The sequence below is a fragment of the Terrapene carolina genome, unplaced genomic scaffold, assembly GCF_002925995.2.
Source record: "Terrapene carolina triunguis isolate 2854851 unplaced genomic scaffold, T_m_triunguis-2.0 Scaffold837, whole genome shotgun sequence".
Lineage (NCBI taxonomy): Eukaryota > Metazoa > Chordata > Testudines > Emydidae > Terrapene > Terrapene triunguis.
In genome coordinates, this window is record NW_020665188.1 from 5,119,181 (window position 1) to 5,138,600 (window position 19,420).

General features: G+C 43.6%; 2 protein-coding genes across 6 annotated transcripts in view; one reads left to right on the top strand and one right to left on the bottom strand.

The window, feature by feature from the left end:
* Positions 1–7,159, top strand: part of THAP4 (THAP domain containing 4) — a 67,564-nt gene extending 60,405 nt beyond the window's left edge. Inside the window, exon 6 of the mRNA XM_026660786.2 lies at positions 6,869–7,159. Coding sequence (XP_026516571.1) covers positions 6,869–6,988 — 120 coding nt within the window. The 3' untranslated portion in view covers positions 6,989–7,159. The remainder of the gene's footprint in view (positions 1–6,868) is intronic.
* The window catches only part of BOK (BCL2 family apoptosis regulator BOK), a 58,200-nt gene continuing 43,723 nt past the window's right edge, over positions 4,944–19,420 (bottom strand). For 4 of the 5 annotated variants that reach the window (XM_026660791.2, XM_026660790.2, XM_029913737.1 and 1 more), the window contains one exon: positions 4,944–5,601. In XM_026660791.2, the coding sequence (XP_026516576.1) occupies positions 5,368–5,601 (234 nt within the window). In that variant the 3' untranslated portion in view covers positions 4,944–5,367. Of the gene's footprint in view, positions 5,602–11,913; positions 13,131–19,420 lie in introns of those variants that run through there. The other variant, XM_026660789.1, reaches the window with a different exon arrangement.

Consider the following 19,420-nt stretch of genomic DNA (forward strand, 5'->3'; position numbering starts at 1 on the left):
TTGGGACCGTGGGGTTTTGTCTTCCTGATACCTCCAACCGTGATACTGCTGGGCCCGCACTGCTGTCGTTACCCCAGATCTGGCCAGGATCTCTGCTTTCAGCTGGGGGTAGTCTGCCGCAGCCTCTTCAGGCAGATCATGGTAGGCCTTCTGGGCCTCCCCACACAGGAATGGGGCAAGGATGCCAGACCACTGATCTCGAGGCCAGGCCTCCCGTAGGGCTGTCCTCTCAAAGGCCAGAAGGTATGCCTCTACATCATCCTCCCGTGTCATTTTCTGCAGCCAATGGCTGGCCCGTATGAGCTGCGTCCCATCATGGCCACGATTCAGCTCTGTAAAGGACTTTACCTGGTTTACCAGTTCCCGCAACATAGCTCGGTCTTGAGCAGCCTGGTCCATCAGCAGGCGATTAGTCTCTTGCTGCAGCCACACTGCCTCCTGTTGGGCGGCTGCCTGGACACGGGTAGCCTCCTGCTGGGCCGCCGTAGCTTGTATCACTGCCCGCACTACGTCATCCATTGTGGTGAAAAAAAATAAAATAAACCCTCTCCCTTTTTTTTCTTTGTTTTTGTTGTTGTTGTGTTGTTGTTTTTTTAAATCACCCTCCTTCTTCCGCCATGCTGTGCACCCCAAAATCCCACCTCTGACACCAGTGTGACAGAGTTCCTCCTCTATCTTGGTGGGTCCTGCGCTTATTGGCGGATTTTCTTGCCTCAGAGATTCACCATGTGCGTTGGGGAACAGCCCAGAGACCTTCCCCTCTGGAAGAACCCACAGTCCAGGTCAATTCGGAGGTTTGGGGGGAACCCGGGCCCGCCCTCTACTCCGGGTTCCAGCCCAGGGCCCTGTGGACTGCAGCTGTCTATAGTGCCTCCTGTAACAGCTGCATGACAGCTACAACTCCCTGGGCTACTTCCCCATGGCCTCCTCCAAACACCTTCCTTATTCTCACCACAGGACCTTCCTCCTGGTGTCTGATAATGCTTGTGCTCCTTAGTCCTCCAGCAGCACACCCTCTCAGCTCCTTGCGCCTCTTGCTCCCAGCTCCTCACACTCGCACCACAAACTGAAGTGAGCTCCTTTTTAAAACCCAGGTGCCCTGATTAGCCTGCCTTAATTGATTCTAGAAGCTTCTTCTTAATTGCCTCCAGGTGTCCTAATTAGCCTGCCTGCCTTAACTGGTTCTAGCAGGTTCCTGATTACTCTAGTGCAGCCCCTGCTCTGGTCACTCAGGGAACAGAAAACTACTCATCCAGTGACCAGTATATTTGCCCTCTACCAGACTCCTGTACCCCACTCGTCTGGGTCTGTCACAATATGAAAATCATACTGCCCTTTAATTTTCTCTCAGTGCAGTACAAGATTGGCAGTAACTTTTCATTTTGCTTTGACCAGCTTTACTCCCTTTGTGCATGGTTTATCCTTTGATCTCAGGCCATTGGTCACCTGAGGGAGAACAAAGCCAGACAGACCCCTGCAGTGTGAAGTTTGGAATTCCATTCCTCAGTACACACAAGATTCTACATCTCCCATAAGCTTTTTAAACTAATCTCCTGAAATTAGCCTTTCCTGCCACATAATGCCTTGGAGCCAGATTGCGGCTGGCTCCTGCACTCAAGGAAGGAGGGCACAGAGAGCTTCCCTTCATGTGCCTCTCACACAGGAGCCAGCCCCAGCTGCAGTGGCTTACTCTTGCTAGCCACACATAAAGGACCATGGCTGAGGAGAGTGTACACAGCAATGGCTGGACTCCTGAGAACTCCCAGAGACTAGTGCACCATGAGGGGCAATGCCCCTGGGAATTCCTTGTGGGCTGTGTGGCTCACCACAGGCCAGCACCTTAAAGGCATAACTGAGCACTCAGCTCTCTGGGAAGAGCTTCTTAGCACCCAAAGCACTAATACCGGGAAATAGCACACCCTGCAAATGCAGAGACTCACTACTCTGCCTTGTTTGAAATGTCCAGTTGTGGAACCATAGAAATCAGAGCTGGAAAAGACCTAAAGGATTAGGTCATTCAGTTCATTCCCCTGTCTGTAGAAGATTCCTTCTTATATTTTAGGATTTGGATAATGGGATCAGAATTGTTTGTGGATGATTAAATTTGAAGTATATGAATGTTGCCAACTCAAAGCATTCAAAAATCATGAGTCAGGGTTTGAAATCATGAGATTGTCTTAGAAATCATGAGATTTAAAAATCATACCGTTTGTATGCTTTTTATATGTCTTCTAATGCTGAAGTATTTAGGTTTCACATTTTCAAGCTTTTTGCTACAATCTGAGCGCTAGAAACTTACTAAAAAATAAGAAAAAGCTGAGATTCTTGGGTAATAAAATTATTCCAACAGTTGGAGGTTTAAAAAAAACAAATATCACAAGACCTACCATACATGCATGAGAATTAGCAATTTTGCATTCCCTCTGAAGCACCTAGCATTGGCCACTGTCAGAAGACAGGATACTGGGCTAGATGGACATTTGTTCTGATCCAGTATGGCCGTTCTTATGTTCTTATGCATAAAATAGAGGTGATTGCTTGACATAAACACTGAAACAAAATAACCTTCAAAAATATTGTTAATGTAAAAGGAAGTTTAAGAGCTTAAACACAAAAGTCAGGAAATTTTAAAGTAAGGTTCTCGCACCTTATTTTGTTGCTTACATTGCAATCTTTCATTGTGCAATTACAAAATATACAGTGTGTGTAGAAAGACAAAATGTAGCATAAGCCCTTGTAAGGCTATCAGTAAATGGTGCAGTTCATTTGTATTTGCTGAGATAAATCACTTTTCTTTTTCTAGACATCCAACTAATCATTAAGATCAGCCATTTCTATTGCAGAGAAGCACATCGCACATGGGCTAACCGGTCCAGATTGAGTTAGTTTTGAGATTAGAACAGAATAGGAATTTTCAGTTGCAGCCTCATGTTTCCCATAATTGATTCATCCCAGGACACACCTGTATGCCAGCAGTATCAAAAAGGGGTGGTCTAGTCCTTGCTGCGCCACTGATCTGGTTGATGAGCTTGGCAAGTCATAAAGCCTTTGTGTACTTCAGCTTCCATAAATTGGAGATAACACTTCCTGCCCTTATTAAAGTGCATTGAGGTTTTTCAATGAAAAGTACAGATCATTATGAATGATAAAGTAGTATGGTGCCCAGCCTGTACAACCTGTGTTATATCATATACCCCACCAAATTGTCATTAGTTTACAGTTAGGAAATGCAGTTGTGTTGATAAGGTTGCTCAGGCAATAAAAATAAAGGAAATCACCACTTAAACCAGCATTCACATCCAGCCTCAATTTGTATGCCATCCCACCCAGATATCAAAATCCCCAAACACCCCCATAACAGATACATTTTCAGTCTAACATAGAACCACTTCCTCACAATCACACTGAAATGCACAAGCTAAACCCCAGCCTCAGACAGATTACAATAAATTGCCTATAGACATACATGTACTGGTGAAAAGTCTAGTGTATTAGCTCTAGAGGAAAAGGGCAGAGGTTGGAGTTCAGCTTGTGAGTGATTGTCAGGAACTGGAGGTGCGCATTGTGATTGGTTCTCTGATGGAATTGAAAGTGGGTTTGTTGTGTTGCTGCGCTGTGTTGGTGTGTTACTTTGTGTGTGTTTGCATATGTGCATAGGTGAGTGTGTGCTAAGGGATGCAAGTTGTGTGAATGTCTTGTTTTTTAGCGATAGTGTTGATGGGAAATGCATTTAAGCAGTCTTAACAATATGACAGTGTTTTTGTGAAAGCCTCATTCTTCCTTATTCTTATTCTCAAGCCTCCCCAGGAAAGGGGGTGAAGTGGCTTGGGGGAATATTTTGGGGAAACAGGGACTCCAAGTGGCCCTTTTTCCTGGATTTTTGTCTAAATCACTTGATGGTGGCAGCAATACCGTCCAAGGACAAGGAAAGGATTTGTGCCTTGGGGATGTTTTAACCTAAGCTGGTAGAAATAAGTTTAGGGGGTCTTTCATGTGGGTCCCCACATCTGTACCCCAGAGTTGGGAGGGAACCCTGAACCCTCCCTCCAAATCCGCCTCCTTTATGGCCCCCTGTTAATCCTAGGGAGTAGGACAGGAAAGGAGGGAATTATAGCCCACATAGGGTGACCAGATGTCCCGACTTTATAGGGACAGTCCCGATATTTGAGGCTTTTTCTTATATAGAAGCCTATTACTCCCCACTCCCGTCCCAATTTTTCACACTTGCTGTCTGGTCACCCTAAGCCCACATTGTCAGAAACATGGAACATACAGCTCTGCTGCAGGGGCAGCTGCCCCCTCTAGTATTGGCTACTTCCATTCTCTGATGGGTCTGAACTTTTCTTGGTAGAGATAAGTAAGGTTTTGTTAAATTAGGGCAATAACTGTTTGTGTTAAAGAGTCGCTTTTGAAAAGTGGCATATGCCCAAGGTATTTTGAAAGTGTGCATATGGGTGGAGTTCGGAGCTTCAGAGGACTGTGCTTCTTTAGCTAGATGGAGATAAAAAATGTGAGACTGGCAGAGCCAAATGTCAAATTTACAAAAGGCATCATTTAAAAAACCTTTCCTCTGCAAAAGAGCATGAATATTTAACTCTAAAAATTATGGAAAATTCCACTGTCCTCAGTAAAGTGATTGTATTAAATTGGGACCCATTGTTAAATCCTTAAGAAGAGAAATAGCAGGATTAAATCCTGCTTTAACTACAGATCTCAAACAGTCCTAACTCTTGAGTCACAACCAACGCCTCCGTCATAACAAATGTTCCTGTTCTGTTTGGTGTCTCCGATGCTGAAGCACTCTGAGATGATAATGTAAAAAAAGCCATTAGAAGAAGGACAAACGTTTTTTCAGCTGTTTGTTTTTAAAAGCAAGAAAGAGTTTGATCTAAATCTTGGAGTCTGTAGATATAAATATATACAGCTGACAACAGCATCTCATTAAGATATATATCTCTTGGAAAGTATTTTGTACAGTATGGTCCAAAATTGTGGATCCGTTGGGAAACTTTTTGACTGTAACACTGTCCTTTGCATTTTCAGTTCTTCCTTTCAGTTGAATGCATCACATGTAATGAATTTTTAAATTTGACTAGTTGATCCCATTAAATATAACCACTTGGCAGAGCTATCAGACTGAGCTCCCTCAGTCCCTGAGACTTCATTTCCGCTAATCTCTGGGACTGCGTTCACCACGAGAAGGAGCAAAGGGGGCCAAGCAACATAAACAAATCTTGTGGATGACGTGCAGAAAATCTGCACTGAATTAAGTCAAAGGGCCAAACTGCTGAGCGTGTGGAGTCTATGCCAAGATACTTTCAGGCACTGCTGATCACTCAGGGTAATCCTGTGCACTTATATGTGTGATCATATGATCACTTCTATGCAAGGCTCCATATAATCCACAGCTGCATCTCCATATATTCCACCTCTTGCTGCAGAATTGTTCCCCAGGATCAAAGCTTTCATTATGATGGGCCTGATTCTCCACTCTCTTGCACCAGTTTTATGCTGGTGTAGCTCACTTGACTTGAAGGAAGCCTTTACGGTACCTTGAAGATGTAAACCAATACAGTGCATCTTCCTGAGTCTGCTTACAGCCTGAAACAAAAAGAACAGGAGTACTTGTGGCACCTTAGAGACTAGCAAATTTATTTGAGCATAAGCTTTCGTGGGCTACAGCCCACTTCATCGGATGCATGTAGTGGAAAATACAGTAGGAAGATATATATATACACAGAGAACATGAAACAACGGGTGTTACCGTACACACTATAAGGAGAGTGATCAGTTAAGGTGAGCTATTATCAGCAGGAGAGAAAAAGACCTGTTTGTAGTGGTAATGAAAATGGCCCGTTTCCAGCAATTGACAAGGAGATGTGAGGAACTGTGTGTCTGTGGAGGCGGGGGGGAATAAGCATGGGGAAATAGTTTTACTTTGTGTAATGGTCCATCCTCTCCCAGTCTTTATTCAAGCCTGATTTAATGGTGTCCAATTTGCAAATTTAATTCCAATTCAGCAGTCTCTCGTTGGAGTCTGTTTTTGAAGTTTTTTTGTTGTAATATTGCGACTTTTAGGTCTGTAATCGAGTGGCCAGGGAGATTGAAGTGTTCTCCAACTGGTTTTTGAATGTTATAATTCTTGACGTCTGATTTGTGTCCATTTATTCTTTTATGTAGAGACTGTCCGGTTTGACCAATGTATATGGCAGAGGGGCATTACTGGCACATGATGGCATATATACACTTCAATCTCCTTGTCAATTGCTGGAAATGGGCCATTTTCATTACTACTTTTTTTTTTTTTTTGGCTGCTTGGGGCGGCCAAAACCCTGGAGCTGGCCCTGGCAGCAGGAGATGCTTTTAAAGAGTGTGTAACCTCTAACACACAGCCTGTGTATTAGTGTGTTTGTTTCCGTTTGATGACTGGCATATTTTCTTATTTTCCATCTGCATTAATACATTTTGTCAACTGTACTTCAGTCCATCCCTCTCAGTGTACACTGTTCTCAGTGTAGGACTCAGCTGTGCAGTACAGTAGCAGCCGTCACTCTGACAGAGGTGCTTTCTCTTAGAAAGTTGCTCTCTGCTTTATTGGAGGGTACAGAGTGATTATTCCTAGTTTCGCCAGGTGCTCCTGTAACAAACCAACCTATTTGGGGGCATAGGGAAGGGAGTATTGCAGCAGTCCTTAAGATTTTGCCTGTGGAAGTCTGTCAGACATGAGAAGGGCTGGGCCAGTAACTTTCAACTAAGGAAATAAGAGCCAAGCTTATTCTAGCCCCAGATGTTGGTTTACTTCATTTTAAAAAAAAAAAATGCTAACCAGAACAAAATAAAGGGCTGTGTGTGTTTATTTCCCTCTCAGATTACCAGAAAATTTAGGCTCAATTCCGATGGGAAACTAGAACAGACCGTCTCCATGGCAACCACTGCGCAGCCAATGACTCAGCACCTTCACATTACCTACAAAAAGGTGACACCTTAAAAATAGGAGTAGGGTTTCCCCGCAGAAAAGGCGGAGCCTGGAGCCTAAGGACAGAAGCCTATCTTGATGACCCACATTCATACCTGATTACAGGAGGGGGAGGCTGGTGAGCTACACATGCTGTTGGGAATGTTACGCAGTTGTTTCTGTAACGGTATATATAAAAAACAAATAAAAAGCCTTTATTTTTATGGCTGTGGCTTTGAACCTTATTGCTGTGCGGGCTGTAAATTCCTCTGCTCTGGCAGTGATTAAACAAGGGGTTTCTCAGGCCTGTTCCCTAGAGAGTTAGGAGGGCTGGCAGATTCAGCCTTCTAATCTTTTATATGATCTAAACTGATCGCCACAAAAACAAAACAGGAAGATAAAAGCAGCAGCAATACAGGGTTTGACAGACAGAACTCTCCATTCCATCTAACGCAATACAGGCTAAAGGTTAGGAGAGAACACCTCCTACTGTGGGACAGAGCGAACTGCCCTGGGGCCAAAACTTGCAAGGTGCTCAGCAACCACCCAGAGGTGGCAAATACCCTCACCCCCTTTACTTCAGTCGGAGTGGAGGGAGCTGAGTAGCTAGCAGTATGAAGCCCATAGAGGATCTGATCTGAATCACTAGGAGTCATTCCATTGCCCTCAGTGGGTTTTGGTCAGTCCCAGAAAAAGTCCCCTCCCAGTACAGGATGGAGGGAGCTCTGGAGATAAGAGCCACACCTTCTCTAGCTTAAATGCGGAACACAATAAAACTCACATTGATAGGCACATGATAAAGAAAAGCGCCAGAAGCTTTAAATAATGAGGGACTAATTTCTGCAGCATTTTCAGTGACCTTGGTGTCATGGTTCAGCCTTTGATTTAGCTGATATATAATATTAGAAATATCAGCAGGTCTTTGTGCAATGGAAATAAATGTGGATCTAAAATTAAAGCCTTAATACACATGAGGCAGTTTGAAAGATAGTGAAACAACTACCTTTTTGGTGTGGGAAAGAGGGATCAGACAAATTTTTCTGAGACATGGGACTGAAAAAATTGTAACTCACTTTATATGAGAGGGAAAGCTATAACTTTGCCTAAACATTTCAAATGAATTTTGTTCAAGATTTCTTGATGAGCTATATGGCATGGGCCTAATTTTGGTAAGTCTGTCTGTTTGATGTAGTAGCTATTTATTCCCTACACATTGTATTTGAACATTTACCACACTGTCAGGTTATGGAGGATTGTATAAAGTTCACCAAAGACTTGTGTACAGTTGTGCCAGCCATTTTTAAGCCCGGGGGGTGGGGTGGGAGGGGGACACAATGTTTGGATTCAAAGAGGTTACACTCTTTTGTGAGGTTTTAAGCTCTATCTGCCAAACCACTTGGGTTCAAGGTGGTTACAGATGCTGCCAGAAGCATATTAGATTTGAATACTACAGTTTATTGTGTTTAATTGAATAGCCTGTGTAGTCTTCATACCACATCTCTAAGAAACTAACCCATCTACAGCAAATTTTTACATACCAATGATCATAAATACTTAGTTTAAAAACAAAAACTTAAAGAAATTATAAGTCAAGAAAACTCTGGGATAGGTGAGTAAACATGTTGTTAGACTGAGATTCTCAAAGTCATCTAGGCGGGATTTGGACACAATTTTCATTCATTTTAATTGGCCTTACTGGCTTTGTACATTCTCATGAGGATATTTTTAAAAGTAGACTTAGATTTAGATTTTCAGTGTTTCTTTAAAAGAAAGAAAGAAAGAAAGAAAATGGAAAGTGAGGAAGTTTGGAGTTCAGATTTTACATGAGCTCTGAACTCTTTCTCCCTTGTCCCATTGTGCTATGCTTCATCCAGATAATGAAAATGCAGGTTTGATAACTGTATTCCTTTCCAGTTTTTCTGAATTATTAACAATAGGGAAAATAATGCAAATCTCAGCTCTCTCCTGTGTAGAAAAGGTAAGGTCAGCTTAGCTCTCTTAGCTGCTTTGATGGAGCTGGGAGTACAGAGTCTACAAACAGTACTAGTTAGGGGGTGGTGTGCAGCTGCTGAGGTGTTCGATCCACCTCAAGATGAGAGCTGGTCAAAATATTGCTGTTGAAAGATGCTGGACTGAAAATGGCACTTTTACAAAACAATTTCCTTTGGCCAAATATTGGGAGTTTCATCAAGAGACTTCAAAAATTAAAATTACTGGGGTTTGGATTTTCATCAAGAGTGCAGAAAATTGACAAAACAAAACTTTACTTTTTGTCAGTTTTTCATGTGGGATGGGGAAGAATAAGCATTTCCCAACCAGCTCGTGAATCACAGAAAGCTCTTCTGGCTAAGGACCACAGATAAGAAATGTACGGTGGAATTTTTTTATTATTATTTACAAATAAGTTGGATGATGACTCATCAGTATCAGGTTTTCAATGGAAAGCAAATTATTAATAGTAATAATACATACAACTTACTCCTTTTTTTATTAAGCTAAATAAATTAGATAAATTACCCAACACTCTAGGTACCCTTACCAATCACTTAAAAACACATACACAAATTTTAACCAAGAAACCAGGAGTAAACTTCTTCCCACCCCAAATAAGGAAGAATACCCCACTGTACCTAAATATTATTCTTTGAACAGTGTAGGATTTAAGCATCTTGCTGTATCAGGGCATTGCAGTATAACTGCCATATTGTGCACTACTGCAGGTATAACATCTGTTTCACTAACAAGTATTATTGTCCATACATTACTGCATGGAGTATGAAGAGCTGCACAGTATTGGCCTCAGGAGCAGCTGCATAAGCATTATTACTGCTCCAAAACCTCCAGTCCCAGAGAAGGAAGAGAGAAGAGAGTCTGCTGTGGAACATGTTCTGCCATTCCCTGAGAGCTGTTGGTTAAAATAACTCTACCGAGTCCTATTGTGCATAGTTTTTCCAGATAAGAGATTCCCAACTTAGCAGCAGCTGCACAAAGTAGATTATAAGTATTATGATGCTAGCTTAAAATGTTAGGTGAAAGATGAACAGTGGCACTTTCAGGAGGGTCTGTTGCACTTGGTTCAGGGACCATGGAATGTGAGAAGAGTGTGATCGTAAAGTAACAGTCCACTACTTCAAGGATTAGAGTTCAGGGAAAACACCTTTACAAATTCCCTATTAACTGCAAAACCAGATTTTCCTCCCCATAGTGAATTTTCACAGCTTTTTCAGTGAGGATGCTCCTCTTATGTCTGCCCCTGTCAAAAAACTCCCCTTGCAGGGGCAAGTGCTGCCTGTAGTCCCATGGGGGGTGGGGAGGGCGCCTCCATGGACTTTAATAGAAGATGTATTGTACGCACGAAGGCAGATTTTAGATACAGGTGATTTTTAAAAAAATCCTTTCTGGAGCTCTTCTGAAAACAAGATTGGTAGAATGCCCCTCTGTATCACTTCACTATCAGCAGTGTTTCCTGTTTTAATCACTGGCTGCCTGTATATATAACCTCCCCCTCCCACCCACACACATTCCTCTTGAGCAATGCTAGTTTGTTTGATTATTCTTATCTTTTTGTTATACTGCCTTAATTGGTGCATTTAACTCATCAAGTGCCTTAATTTAGTGCATTTTTCCTTTGTGCTAGTGCTTTACTTACAACACATCTGTAGCCTGCAGCATTGTAATTCAAAGCAGCCTCTAAATCCTAATCTAGACAAAGATTTAATGGTGCAGTGCTGGATTCGGTTAAAATTCTAGTCAAGACAAAAAAAGGCAGGTTGTATTTTATGACATGCTAAATTAGTTGAATTAAAGCCTAGTGGGTAGTCTAGGTATTACTAGTGACGTGGAGCTGGTCTACAAATTTTGTACCATTCTAACTCTTGGTTTAGAAACCAAAGTTTACTGTACATTTAAGGGAATAAACTGTACTGATAAGCACTTTATACCAGTAGAACTGTCTTCACACTAAGGCATTGTACTGCCTTTACTAGATCTACTTCTGAACAGACAGTTCTAGCAATACAAAAACAACATTTAGACCAGCCTTTAAACGTTAGCTAGCTCAGTCTATGACAATCCTAGGCCGAGTCTACATTTAAAATTTTTGCTGGCATAGCTGTCTGTTAGGAATGTGAAAAAATAATCACATCCCTAACTGACACAGTTGTGCTGGCAGTAACCCTAGTGTAGATGCTGTGATTTCAGCAAAAAAAAGTCCTTTTGTCCATGTCTTGTTGGGGGGAATTGGTATAACGAGTAGTCGCAAAAGAACTCTTGCTGGAGTGCAATGTCTACACTGGGAGGGGTTCTGATATAGCTCTACCTGCAAACCCTTTCCAGTGTAAACAAGGCATACGGCTGCATGCAGATTCAGTAGAAGGGGTGTGATGTGGGTTACTGCTTTTATTATGTGGAGGCAGCCAGAAGAATGCTGTTTGCTTTCTTCAAGCCCAGAGCTCCATGAGTTTTCACACCTTCAGAAGGGAAAATGCCGTTTTGCCCATATAAATATAGGATAAAGACATCCACCTCCCCAATATTCATGCATGTTCCTACTCCAGAGAAACTGGTTTTCTGAGTAGTTCTAGCCTTAGGAGCAAGGCAGCTGGCAGGATCTTGACCCAGGACTAATCTGTTGGCAGTGCATCTCAGCTGAGGCTACTCAGCCATTACACCTTTGGACACAGAGATATTTTTTAAGATGTGTTAACTAATGTGAGTTGAACCAGGCAAACTGTAGTTTTAACAGGTTAGCTGGCTGTGGTAAACCACAGAGGGGAGCTCTGCATTTACTTCACCCAGCTAATGTATAAAATCCCAGTGCAGACAAGGCAAATTGTAGTTTTAACATGTTAAATACCCTTTTTCACCAGCAGTGACCTGGCCTGAGTGTATGTCTCTCTCTGCACCACTTTAGACTGTTCTTGTATTTGTTTAAAAAACACCACATTAGTTCACAGAAGCCAAACTCCTTCTATTTTTATTGTCTATCACAAGATAAAATTGCAAGTCAGACTTTATAATTTGCTAAAGGAGAAACATTTGTCACTCTTGATACAGTTTTTCCCATTCACAACATGCTGCTCAAATTACTTTTCTCCACGTTCCCCCCACCCCATATTGTACTTATATGTTCTTGTTCTTTGGCTCCATCTGAATCTCCTTCTAGAGAAAAAATTCATCCTCATTATAATGCTCAAACAAAGCTGTCATGTGAGAAGTGATGCTTTGCTCCTATCATTTTGTTCAGCTGTGTAAATCACACTGATTGATTTCTAAACAGTCTCTGCCCCTGCTGTCCCCTTTGCAATTCTTTGTTACAATACAGTAAGTTGGTCAGTTAAAGCATGCCGTATCCCCCAGATTGAGTTGTTCTGGTAGCCCTTACACTCCCAAAGTCACAACTGGTTTGTAAATTACTTTAGCAAGGCCATCAGCTGAAGAGGGCAGCTCAGTCAAAAATCCACCACTTCACAGCCTACAAAGATATCCCCACAACCACAATGTACCATGCACAAGGGCACAATGGTCAGGCTTGGGTACAAAGGTGAAGACTGCGTTAGCCACTGATATACTGAGAAGAGCCTAACAAAGAGGATTATGGGAATTAAAGGGACAAGCCATCTTTCAAGTGAGGGACACATTTTTTTCCTCTGATACAACCTCCATGTCCCCCCAGTTTCCCTGATACAGAAGTGCACGTGTGTGACACGACCAGAAAATAAATACACGTATGAATATCCATGCCACACACAAGTAAGAGATTAGCCCATCAGTCTGCCCTGGGATGGGCTTTGACCTGGCCATGTAGAAGTCACCAAGGAGAACAAGGGCTGCAAAGGATTACTCTGAGTGTGAGAGAAGCCTCCTGTCACAGAGGAAAGGATGTTTACAGTTGGGTAGCTGCTCCCTGCTGAAGGGAGAGGAGAGAAATGTTTCTGTTGGTCCCAGCCTCTCTTCTCTTTCTCCTCTTCAGCATCAAACAGGTCTATGGTTACTGTTGCTTCTGGGTGGGGGAGGAGCTGGGGCTTGGGGCCTCATTTGGTGACTGGAATCATCTCTCTGGTAACAGCACAAAGAAGATGGCCTTCAGGAAGTGACCAAAACTACAAATGGCAGCCACAAGCCAATGGGAGCGAAGGCTGGGATCAGTATTCACCACACATTTTGTGATGTCTGCCTAAGGAGAAGGAAACAGAGATCATCAGAATACACAGAACCACACTCTCCCCTACCAACTTCAATAGCATATCCTGGCCTCGGAGACTGTCTTACACCATGCCTCCTGCTGGGTGAAGCTGGGACTGGCTCACCACTGCCCCCAGCCAGCAATACAACACCATTTCCCCTGTGGTGCCTCCTTGCAGCAACATGAGTGCTACGAGCACCATCTCTGGCATTGCCACCCCCTGTAAGCTGTTAAATGATGCCTGAAGGCACTATTGAGCTCTGAAAGATTTATTCATCTCATTCTGCACCATCTTCATTCACACTGTCTTCCAACTGGGTTACTGAACATTCTGTTCATGTGACAGCAAAATAAACTCTCTCCCCTTTCAAAAAGGACATCCTCAGTAATACCCTCTTCACCCACCTTCCTGCCTCCTTAGTAACAACCAGATTCTGCGCAAAGATTGGGCTGTTTAATTTCAGCTCAGATTGCTTTTACTTTTTCTCTTGCCTTAATGTTTTATTTGGATCTCAGTTGGCCAAATCAACCCCCCCTGTCTTAAGCTTTGTCTGTTGACATGTGTGCATTGGCACAGATGCCTCCTAGACATGTGGGCTGACCTCAAAACTAGCTGCCCAGAGTGATCCTTAAATAGTTAGGGGAATGTAAGCTGACCTGGGGAGAGAGGGGGAAACCAACCTAACCGCACATTCATGTTAGAAGGGATATCTTCTGGCACTGAAAAGGTGAGGGTGGAAAACCTTTAGAGAGCTGGAACAGGACTGTGTTGCACAGAAAACTGCATCTTTGGAGAAAAACTCAAATGTAGATTGTCCCAGCAATGCAAAATAGCTGGCTTTGTGAGCTGAGTCAGGAGATCTGGATTCTCTTTCAGCTTCTGCCATAGATTTCCTGGTGACCTTCAGCAAATTAACATGTCCCAAGTGGTTGTGGAAGTGGCCACAGATTTTGTGATGCCCAATTTATGACACAAACCCAGTATTTTCTCACAATGCTACAGTCTTAGTCTTTGGGGGCTTCAGACTCTCAGCACCTTTGAAGATGAGCCCCCATGTGCATCTCAACTTGGTCACCTAAAGCTAGTGGGAAGTTTGGGCCTTATTCTGTGCCTTGAGTTCCCCTCTGTAAAATGAGGCTAATGCTGACAGAGCTCATGGAAGTATTATGAGGTTTAATTCAGTAGTGTTTGAAGAGCTGTCTGAGCCTCTTAGATGGAAGGCAGTGTAGAAAAATAAAGTATTATGTTATAACCACACCCTTGCCTTTCCCAGTAGCCTGGCCTCCCAGGTTTAGGATTACCTCAGTTTTTCATACACCCAACATTCCATTCCTAGAGCATTCCAACACTCTTAACAGGGAGCTCTGGTGAGCAGGGGTTGATGTAGGGTTTGCACCTATTGAAGGCACTGCTTGTTGAGGCACTGACATCAATGGGAGCAGAACTGGGCCCTTCATGGGGAATTGTGATATGAACTATCCCAAACAATGTAAAGGTATATGCAAAACCCTACATTAATGTCATCTGTGCCTGATGTCATAAGAGTTAGGAAAATCAGAGCTAGTGTGCCAATGGCAACCTTAGTGCAGCATTGTGAGAAATCTACATTCCAAGATGGGTCTCATAGACTCATAGACTCATAGACTTTAAGGTCAGAAGGGACCATTATGATCATCTAGTCTGACCTCCCGCATGATGCAGGCCACAAAAGCTGACCCACCCACTCCTGGAATAATTCTCTCCCTTGACTCAGCTGTTGAAGTCCCCAAATCATGATTTAAAGACTTCAAGTCGCAGAGAATCCTCCAGCAAGCGACCCCTGCCCCATGCTGCGGAGGAAGGCGAAAAACCTCCAAGGCCTCTGCCAATCTACCCTGGAGGAAAATTCCTTCCCGACCCCAAATATGGCGATCAGCAGAACCCCGAGCATGCGGGCAAGATTCTCCAGCCAGACCCGTATTGACCATTGATACTAATTACCTGCGATGGCACGTTATTGACCTATTGACTAAAATCACGTTATCCCATCAAACCATCCCCTCCATAAACTTATCAAGCTTAAACTTAAAGCCAGAGAGGTCTTTCGCCCCCACTGTTTCCCTCGGAAGGCTGTTCCAGAACTTCACCCCTCTGACGGTTAGAAACCGTCGTCTAATTTCAAGCCTAAACTTCCCGACAGCCAGTTTATATCCATTTGTTCTCGTGTCCACATTAGTACTGAGCTGAAATAATTCCTCTCCCTCCCTGGTATTTATCCCTCTGATATATTTAAAGAGAGCAATCATATCCCCCCTCAGCCTTCTTTTGGTTAGGGTAAACAGACCGAGCTCCTCGAGTCTCCTTTCATACGACAGGTTTTCCATTCCTCGGATCATCCTAGTGGCCCTTCTCTGTACCCGTTCCAGTTTGAGTTCATCCTTTTTAAACATAGGAGACCAGAACTGCACACAGTACTCCAAATGAGGTCTCACCAGTGCCTTGTATAACGGAAGCAGCACCTCCTTATTCCTACTAGAAATACCTCGCCTAATGCATCCCAAGACCGCATTAGCTTTTTTCACGGCCACGTCACATTGCCGACTCATAGTCATCCTGCGATCAACCAGGACTCCGAGGTCCTTCTCCTCCTCCGTTACTTCCAATCGATGCGTCCCCAGCTTATAACTAAAATTCTTGTTAGTCATCCCTAAATGCATCACCTTACACTTCTCACTATTAAATTTCATCCTATTACTATTACTCCAGTTTACAAGGTCATCCAAGTCTCCCTGCAAGATATCCCGATCCTTCTCCAAATTGGCAATACCTCCCAACTTTGTATCATCCGCAAACTTTATCAGCCCACTTCTACATTCGGTTCCGAGGTCAGTAATAAATAGATTAAATAAAATCGGACCCAAAACCGAACCTTGAGGAACTCCACTGGTAACCTCCCTCCAACCTGACAGTTCACCTTTCAGTACGACCCGCTGCAGTCTTCCCTTTAACCAGTTCTTTATCCACCTCTGGATTTTCATATCGATCCCCATCTTTTCCAATTTAACCAATAATTCCTCATGCGGTACCGTATCAAACGCTTTACTGAAATCGAGGTATATTAGATCCACCGCATTTCCTTTATCTAAAAAATCTGTTACTTTCTCAAAGAAGGAGATCAGGTTGGTTTGGCACGATCTGCCTTTCGTAAAACCATGTTGTAATTTGTCCCAATTGCCATTGACCTCAAGGTCCTTAACTACTTTCTCCTTCAAAATTTTTTCCAAGACCTTGCATATTACAGATGTTAAACTAACAGGCCTGTAGTTACCCGGATCACTTTTTTTCCCCTTCTTGAAAATAGGAACCACATTAGCTGTTCTCCAGTCCAACGGTACCACCCCCGAGTTTACAGATTCATTAAAAATTATCGCTAATGGGCTTGCAATTTCTCGCGCCAGTTCCTTTAATATTCTCGGATGAAGATCATCCGGTCCGCCCGATTTAGTCCCGTTAAGCTGTTCGAGTTTGGCTTCTACCTCGGATATGGTGATGTCAACCCCCCCTCCTTTATTCCCCTCTGTTACGCTGCCTCTATTCCTAAACCCTTCATTAGCCTCATTAAAGACCGATGCAAAATATTTGTTTAGATATTGTGCCATGCCTAGATTATCCTTAATCTCCACTCCATCTACAGTCTTCAGCGGTCCCACTTCTTCTTTCTTTGTTTTCTTCCTATTTATATGTCTATAAAACCTCTTGCTATTGGTTTTAATTCCCCTCGCAAGGTCCAACTCTACACGGCTTTTGGCCTTTCTCACTCCATCTCTACATGCTCTGACCTCAATAAGGTAGGTTTCTTTGCCGATCCCTCCCCTCTTCCACTCTTTGTACGCTTTCTGTTTTTTCTTAGGCTAGGTCTACACTACAGCGGGGGTCCGACCTAAGATACGCAACTTCAGCTACGTGAATACCGTAGCTGAAGTTGCGTATTTTAGGTCGGCTTACCTGGCGGTGAGGACGGGGGAAAGCCGACCGCTGCCGCCGACTCCGCTGCCGCCTCTTGCCGAGGTGGATTTCCGGAGTCGACGGCAGAGCGATCAGGGATCGATTTTACCGCGTCTTCACTAGACACGGTAAGTCGATCCCCGATAGACCGATTGCTACCCGCCGGATCGGCGGGTAGTGAAGACATACCCTTAATCACCCCTCTGAGACGCTCGCTCATCCAGCTCGGTCTAAATCTCCTGCCTACGAACCATTTTCCCTTTCTCGGGATACAGGCCTCCGACAGCTCCTGCAACTTCAACTTGAAATAATCCCAGGCGCCTTCCGCCTTTAGATCCGTAAATATGTTAGTCCAATCCACTTCCCTAACTAGTCACCTTAATTTATTAAAGTTAGCCCTTTTGAAATCGTAAACCCTAGTCTCTGATTTAATTCTGTTAATCCTTCCATTTATTTTAAACCGAATTAGCTCATGATCACTCGAGCCAAGGTTGTCCCCTACAACCATTTCCTCAACGAGGTCCTCACTACTCACCAAAACCAAATCTAAAATGGCATCCCCCCTCGTCGGTTCAGCAACTACTTGATGAAGGAATTCATCAGCTAGCACGTCTAGGAACATCTGAGCTCTATTATTGTTACTAGCATTTGTTCCCCAATCTATATCCAGGAAGTTAAAGTCTCCCATGATTACACAGTTCCTATTAGTATTTACTTCCCTAAAAACATTAAATAGTTTTCTGTCCATATCCAGGGTAGATCCCGGCGGTCTATAGCACACCCCAAGCACTATCCCAGGGGAGGCTCTAGTAGGTTTTTTACCCAATGTGAGTATTGCCCAGACAGACTCCGTCTTATCCATTCCATCACTTATTATTTCTTTACAGTTTACCTCATTATTGACATACAATGCTACTCCCCCCCCTTTACCTTTGTTCCGGTCGTTCCTAAACAGCACATACCCTTCCATACCTGTACTCCAGTCATGACTACTGTTCCACCACGTTTCGGTTATTCCTACGATATCCGGTTTCATTTCTTGGACCAGGAGCTCCAATTCCTCCATTTTGTTACCTAGGCTTCTCGCATTGGTGTATGAACATCTTAATTTATGCAGTTTAGCCTCTCTCACATTCGTTATCCAATTTGGTACGGACTCCGTACTGCCAGTATGACCTATTAGTCTAGTATCCATCCCCCCCCTCCTCCTTATGTCCAATCTCTTCCCCCAGACTATATCCGTTCTTATCTCGTCACCCTCCTTCTCAATCTTGTAATCTGGCGTGGAGATTAACTGGACATCTCCCAACCGTCTCCCCTAAATTCCTAGTTTAAAGCTCTTTTGATGAGATGAGCCAGCCTCCCTCCCAGAAGTCTATTTCCTTCCCTACTTAGGTGAAGTCCATCCCGTGAGAACAGTTGTCTGTCCCCGAAAGCCTCTTATAGTCTTATAGTCCATGCAAAGTGCGGTCTTACACTCAAGATGATGGCATTTCTTTGTTTGTCTGGATGTAAATTAAAGAGAGAGCTTTTGAATGCTCCATCTCATCGACTTCAAAATTGCATGGAATGGTCTTGGTATCAATGGGCAGAAGTCTATTGATTTTGGTGAAATTGAAGAACCAGAAAGGGGAAATGGGGGACACTTGGCGCTCCTGACATCTGATTAGCAGAGCACAACTTCAGCCACTTCTGTAATTGCTTAGAGATCTAAGAACCAGTTGATGGGAACCATTAACATCTTCCAGTATAGCAATACCTACCCCCATCTCAGCTCTGTCCATTCCCCCAACTGAATTTAAAATGGTGACACCCTGAATGACTTCTCTCTGACAGAAAGAAAATAAATAAAAATGGGGCAGGGGTGAGGAAGGAGGGAATAGGAGGGTATGTGGGGCATACAGAACCCCTGGCACAGGGGGAATGCAGGGGGGCACACACAGAGCCCCTGCTATGGGGACTAGGAGAGAAGTAAGGTGTCCTTGGTGTGTGCAATGAAGTGTGTGCCGCCCTGCCCTCGTTGTTATATAATCACTCTGGATGCAGCAATGCTACCTGTGTGTATCTACGACTCTTCAACAAGGTGACGTTTAAACATCAGTCAGGAGCAGAAAGGTTGTTGCAATTAATCTGAATAATTTAGATTACTAAGGGCCTGAATCTGCCACTCTATGGCAATTAGAGTGGTTCACTAGTGGTAAACTAGGTTCACCGGGGGAAGGAGACCAAAGCCCTGAGGTAAGTGGGGAAGCGGCACCCAGGAGCCGGCACCCAGGGCTGCTAACAGGGGAGTTTA